We start from the raw sequence: 6,790 nt of genomic DNA on the forward strand, positions 1-6,790 counted from the left end.
GCATTTTGGTTTTAAAATAAAGAAGAAAGACACAAGTGAAGCATAAAAAAGAGTCCAGTTTAATTTCCAGTCCTGTGATCAGGATGCATAATTTCAGTCATCATCTAGTCACATGACCAGTCAATACTGAGCAGAACCCTGGACCACATCCACACAGGACCTGCAAGCCGTCCAAAGCTTCTTCTCCGTAACACTATGAGAGACACCGTGAAGCAGCAACATCAGCGCAAAATAAAATCCGAATTCCATGCTGAAGAATCTGCCATCACCATGAACCCAGGCCCTACCTGGAGACCAGCCCAGCGTGTGTGGGCACTCCAACTTCACCTCAAAGCATAAAGAACTTTATATAAATGTGACAATTCATGATCATCATGTGGTAGGGCTGTCAGGAGAGGACGTTGTGGTGGTCTGGGGGGCGGTCAGTAGTGCTGCTGGGATCTGCATTCACACTCAGTGTCTGCGGTGCCGGAGTGTCTGTCCATTGACCGACGTGGGTCCAGTACTCCTTAGACACGAGGTCTGTCCATAAGCCCTGCCCTCACGGTGTCTGGAGGACAGATGGTGTTATGGAAGGCATGGTATGAAACCCTGAAAGAGAGAACAGCTCAGTCTTTCCTATGATTTTTTTTTTTTGTGCCGTTTGTTGTGTGTTCTGTGTACAATGGCAAGAAAAAGTATGTGAACCCTTTTCATGGTTTTCTGCATTAATGCACAAAATACACAACAAAACAAATATTATATACCTAAAATAATGCATTCCAACCAGATCTCAACCCTGGAAATAAAAGTCCAGATTGCCTTTTTATTGTCCCTGATCATTGTATCCCTGAGGGACAGGTGAGAGTGTTGCCTGCAGAGCTGCTACCGCCCAGGACGAATCTTGTCCCATTCCGTCCCGGCAGAACTGCTTTAGCTCTGTCATTCTTTGGATGTGTCCCGTGTCTCCTTCCAGTCTGTCCATTTCATCTGTATTGTGTATTTGTTTTCCGGAAGCCATTCTTGTACATTAAGCTGTTTTGCACATTTTTTATTTCTATTTCTATTATATTTTAAACTTTGTCATTACGTGGACATTAAGTGGACCGAAGGAGGAATTCTCATTTCTACTGTACAGTCACGGAAAAAAATAAACCAGTCTCTAATTTCAAAGGCAGGTTTAAACAGCGAACAATCCAAAAAAATACATTTATAAATTCAATTTGATACATTTGTAAACGGTGTTTGTTTTTTTTGTCATCACAGAGGTCAGACATTTCTTGTAGTTGCCACAAGGTGGGATTTTGTCATTTTTCAATGTACTGGCTCATCCGTCTCATCTGACCACAATCATTTCAGCCAGTCCTCCTCTAGAACCATTTAGATGTTCGGTGGTGACCCCTGTACATGTGCTTTCTTGAGCTGGAGGACCTTGCCAGTCCTTGTATTACCAACTGTTTTGCTGGTGAATGGGGTCCCAGCTGCCTTGAGATCATTGTCAAGTTCCTCCAAATTAGTTCTGGCCTGGTTTCTCATTTTCCACCGTTCTCATTTTCATTGAAACTCCACGAGGCGAGATCTTGCGTGGAGCTCCAGACTGAGGGATATTGGCAGTTTACTTTGTGGTTCTTCTTCTATTTTTGCATAATCACTTTGACTTGTCACCTTCTCACCCAGCTGCTTGCCGATGGTCTTGTAGCCCATTCCAGCCGTGTGTAGGTCCACAATCTTGTCCCTGACATCAGGGGTAAGCTCTTTGACCATGGTTGCAAAGTTCAGAATCTGGATAGATTGGTTGGTTCTATGAACCAGTGTCTTTTATCAGGTACGGTAAGTTGAGAAGCGCTCAATGTCACCTCTTTGCCTGGGACACAGAAATCTTGCTCATTGATAAAAATACTTATTTTCATTCATGAAAATGGCTAACTCATTTATAACCATTTTGAAATGTATGTTTCTGAATATTTTTTGTTATTAGAACAATAATAAAAAATATCCAGTTCAAAAAATACCCATATCAATGTGCAAATACACCTACCATTGAAATTATAGGACCGATCACTTATTTCTTAGTTCACAAACTTTTCAAATAATTTTTAAATGTTTATATTCACCAATTGTGAACTGCGTTTTATGTCATCTGATCGACCGGACGGGAGTTACAGGATATAAAAATGCGATGAAATGAGAGGAAATAACGTCTCGTTTTAGTCAACAGAAATTACGAGTATAGTTTTTATCTTGTAAACATATTTTGTCTCGTTTTATTTGTCAACAATAATACGTGATATAGTTTGCTGTAGTTATCGTCACATGACCAGCATTTTACGTCTCATCTTCATCTCGTCAAAACGGTCCGTTGACAAAGTAAATATTTCACCATAAATGACGTTGACTAAGAGCAGCGTCCAGAAGGCTTAGTGAGGCGATGAAGAATCCTAGGGATTCAGCTAATGACGTATGGCACATGCTAACACAACTGTTGGTGAATCTAAGACACGTCCTCCCATGAACTCCATTCTTGTCTAGAGTTGTACAACTTAAGGGAACGTTTGGTTGAGGTTGTTGCTGCCGAAGGACCAGGGTTCAGGTTTACATGTATTAATAAAAAATCATTATTTGGTGTTATTAGTTGAAACAGACTGTGTTTTTTTTATTGTTGTGATCTGATCTTCCTCTATGACCAATTTCAGCAGAATTCCACAGAACTCCGAAGGGTTCACATACTGTATGTGTGTCCATACCTGGGAAGCAGCGCCAGCACCGTGGTCAGAACGCACACGCAGTAGTAGAGCGGCTGGGACATGGCGTGTGTCTCGACGCCCAGCGGGTTGGTGGGCGAATTGCAGGTGACACACAGCACGCTGAAGAGCAGCGAGAAGCCGTAATAAAACGCGGCGCTGCCCAGCAGCACGGCACCGTGCAGCCACGTCTGCGCACGCAGGAAAAGGAAGAACGGTCATGTGTGGGACAGACTGACAGACAACGGGCCCCCGGTGAGTTCTGACTGGCTCACCAGTGTTCGGCTCTCGATGACCTGGTGCAATGCAACAGGATGATGAGGAGGGCGGAGCTATTGATGGGCGATCCAAACGAAAAGATGCTGACGTCAGAGCCGGCGAACGCCTGATAAACGCACAAACACGCGAAGATCAGGGACCAGAATGCACCGGTGTGTCCAGCCCCGCCAGAAATAGACGGTTACTCACAAGGTACGGGACGAAGAAACAGACCAGGCTCTGGTAGAAGGAGTCCAGCAGCGTCAACCAGAAGGTGGTGCGGCAGTAGGCCTGTTGTACACACGCACACACACCGGTACAGAGCGGTCGCCATTTACTCAAAGCGAGTTCAAAAGAGTCACGTCACACCTCGGAATTCTGTCCAGATGCGTAGAGCTGTGGCACGCCGAGTAGGGCGTCGGCCGAGACGTCCTTGTCCAAGATGCCGTAGAGGAGGGGTGGGGCTGAGGTGAAGAGCAGGTTAAAGAAGATCAGGGCCCAGGAGTTGGTCATTACGCTGCCTGAAAATCCGCAGAAGAACTGGTACCAGAACAACAGGTTCACGTACATCTGGGGATGAGGGGATGAGAGAAAGAGAGAGAGAGCGAGAGAGAGAGAGATCATGGTTGACGTTCTGTCAGGTAAAATGGGTGCAGATTCTGTCTGGCCGGCCGTGGCTGAAGATGAAGTGTGACACGCTCACCACGTTCTTGTAGAAGAAGTAGAGGATCATGTTGGCCAGACGGGTGTAGCACCAGTGGCCGTGAACCAACAGCAGCTTCCGCAGGTGTTTGAACCTGGAGACGGCAAAATCGCTGGACATCACAGCCTGAGAGAGAAACCACGACAAAACTTGTCCAATCAGAATCCACAAGGAATAGTCCAAGAAGTGTAAGTGTGTGTGTGTGTGTGTGTGTGTGTACCTGCATGCCTTCCTGTCCTGAGATACCGATGCCCACGTCTGCCACCTGGATCATGCTGACATCATTTGCTCCATCACCTGGGAGACACAAACTCTTTTAATGAAGCATTTACACGAAGCGTTCTCCAACAAAACCACAGTCCACACACACTGACCTACGGCCAGGGTCGTGACCCCGAGTGTGTCCCGGACGAGTCGTACCACCTGGCTCTTCTGCAGGGGGGTAGAGCGGCAGCAGATGACCGAACGGCAGTGCTGGGTGAGCTGCAGAAACGCCCCCTGAAGCTCCGCCCCCAGAGCCCAGTCCAGCGTCCGCCCATCAATCACCAGGGTGAATCCGGACACGCCCCCTCCACCCACAGACGCGGCCTGCGACTCCTCCCACCGGTGGATTTCTTCAGAGAGCCGAGAGAACAGCGCCTCACACGCATCCTACACAGACAGAAAAATACTTCATCTCCTTATCCCTTCCTTCCCACTTTCCTCAGGTCAGAGGTCATCATCACCTTGCTCTCGCAGTTGGCAGTCAGAAGCTGGTCTGAGGGGCGGAGCAGGCGGCATGCGTAGGCGATGTTCACCGCGGTTTCCTGTTTGTCTCCGGTCAGCACCCACATTCGGATCCCCGCCCTCTGCAGGGCCTCAATGGTCTCTGGGACGTCGTCCTGCAGCCGGTCAACTATGCCGGTCGCTCCTGAGTGAAAGGAGGGGAGGAGTCGTGAAAACATCCTCCTCCGCACACGCATCTTTAAGGGTGGAGCAGTCACCTAGCAGCGTTAGGTTGGTCTCTAGTCTCTGGGCGGAGTCCAAAAGAAGCTCCTCCCTATTCTCAATGCTGGTTTCAGCAAGAACATGCTTCTTAAGCCACGCCTCATACTCCGCCTCCTCCAGAACCTATGAAACGGAAGACAGCTCAATGACCAGAGAGTGTGTGTGTTTGTGTGTTTGTGTGTGTGTGTTCTATTACTGATTCGTTACCCTCTTGGCTACACACAGCGTCCGCAGCCCCTCCCTGGCGTAGTCGTCCAGGTGCCTCTGCGTCTGTTCTCTGATGAAGGCCTGGTGCTCTTCCTCCTCATCGGCAGCTGACAGCACAGATACACACCACATTTACATTTACAGCATTTACTAGACGTCCTTATCCAGAGCGAATTACAATCAGTAGTTACAGGGACAGTCCCCCCCTGGAGACACTCAGGGTTAAGTGTCTTGCTCAGGGACACGATGGTAGTAAGTGGGGTTTGAACCCGGGTCTTCTGGTTCATAGGCGAGTGTGTTACCCGCTAGGCTACCACATAAGTCCCTGTGGGAGTTTGTAAAGAGTGTCACGCTGACGAACTCACACTCACCCGCGTCGTCTCGGCTCAGCTCCATGACGACGCTGTCGGCGCCCTTGGTGAAGACGACCACCCGTCCGGTGACGGGGTGTCGGACCACCACGGACATGCGCTTGCGGTCGGAGTGGAACGGCAGCAAGTGAAGGAGCGGCACGGTGAGAGGGGCGGAGCCTGGCAGCGCCACCACCAGATGCTCCGCCGAGCGCGCCTGCAGGGTGTAGCCGTACGCCCGCGCCGCCTGGACCAGCGCCGCCTCGTCCGGGCTCTCCGACTCGTAAAACAGCTCTTCGCCGCAATCGTCATCGTCGCATTCCTCCCAAAGCCCCGCCCCCTCGGCCGACGGTGCCGGAAATGACGAGGGGGCGGGGCTTTGGGCGGGAGCCGGTGTGTCGGGGTGCAGGCTGGAAGGGGCATGTGGGAAATGCGGGAGGCTGAACTTCTGCAGCAGCAGCTTCATGTCCTCGAGAGAACGCTGGGGAGTCCGCGGGACAGGAACCTGGGACACACACACACACACACGTCATCAATGCGCCACACACACGTTCGAAGAGGCGGACTGAAGTGGGGCTACCACATGCTGGGACTTGGTGGGGGACGACACGACCACAGTGTTGCACACGGCCAGGGCCAGGAAAAAGTCCAGGATGTAGGAGAGTTCGGCGGCGGCGGCGCCCTCAGGCCGCGGCAGCTCCTGCAGCTTCAGCTGCAGCAGAGGGTCCGGGGCCACCATGCACTCCTGCACGCGCCAGACGAAGAGAAGGGCTGCGTTTGAAATGTTTTCGGCGTGCGTTTAAGGCGGCCCGTCACCCACCATGGTCCGGCTGAAGGCGCCGTGCGCGTGCGCGGGCTCCTGCGACGCCGTGTCCGACTGCGAGGCGAGCGTGTGCAGAGAGACGGAGCTGCGGTTGCAGCTGAGGGATCGGCAGCTCAGGGACTTCCTGCTGCAGCGAGAGCGGAGCGTGTGCGGCCGGGAGTGTGTGTCCTGCTCCTCATACTGCTCCAGCCATTGCGCTGCGCGTAAAAGGCAGTGATCGGCATTACATACACATCGCCATGACAACACAATCCCACAATCAACCATCTGTAAAGCGTTATGACCGTTGTCGTGGTGAGGGTACTCCACTCCGGCGATGGTGCATCGTCGGAACAGCATGCAGTTCTCGGTCAGCGTTCCAGTTTTGTCGGAGAACAAATACTGGATCTGGCCGAGGTCCTCGGTGATGTTCAGGGCCCTGCACTGCACCCCCGAAGCGGTCTGCTCACTGTACAGATCCACGTCGCTCTGGATGAAGTAGATCTGGCCCAGCTTTACAATCTCAATAGACACGTAGAGGGAGATCGGGATCAACACCTGCACCAGAGGAGACACATCAGAACCTGTTCAGCAAACAGGGCTGAAAGGGGCATGGATCAAGTAGCTGTGTGTGTGTGTGTGTGTGTGTGTGTGTGTGTGTGTTACCTGCAGTACGATAATCATCGTCCAGAACATGTAGAATCCAGCCAGCAGGGGAGGGGGGTCACCAGGAATTAAAAAGAAGGGGTTCTTAAACTGTTAG

At 51.0% G+C, this 6,790-nt stretch overlaps 1 protein-coding gene across 1 annotated transcript in view; it reads right to left on the reverse strand.

Moving 5' to 3' along the window:
- Positions 1–266: 266 nt before the first annotated feature.
- Positions 267–6,790, reverse strand: part of LOC114792133 (probable phospholipid-transporting ATPase VD) — an 8,696-nt gene continuing 2,172 nt past the window's right edge. Inside the window, 18 exon segments of the mRNA XM_028983020.1 lie at positions 267–520; positions 522–591; positions 2,724–2,911; positions 2,996–3,025; positions 3,028–3,105; positions 3,189–3,269; positions 3,348–3,548; positions 3,682–3,807; positions 3,902–3,978; positions 4,056–4,332; positions 4,407–4,591; positions 4,665–4,791; positions 4,876–4,982; positions 5,241–5,730; positions 5,806–5,970; positions 6,046–6,245; positions 6,333–6,585; positions 6,694–6,783. Of these exon segments, the coding sequence (XP_028838853.1) occupies positions 389–520; positions 522–591; positions 2,724–2,911; positions 2,996–3,025; positions 3,028–3,105; positions 3,189–3,269; positions 3,348–3,548; positions 3,682–3,807; positions 3,902–3,978; positions 4,056–4,332; positions 4,407–4,591; positions 4,665–4,791; positions 4,876–4,982; positions 5,241–5,730; positions 5,806–5,970; positions 6,046–6,245; positions 6,333–6,585; positions 6,694–6,783 (2,877 nt within the window). The 3' untranslated portion in view covers positions 267–388.

Source organism: Denticeps clupeoides, chromosome 1, assembly GCF_900700375.1.
Source record: "Denticeps clupeoides chromosome 1, fDenClu1.1, whole genome shotgun sequence".
Lineage (NCBI taxonomy): Eukaryota > Metazoa > Chordata > Actinopteri > Clupeiformes > Denticipitidae > Denticeps > Denticeps clupeoides.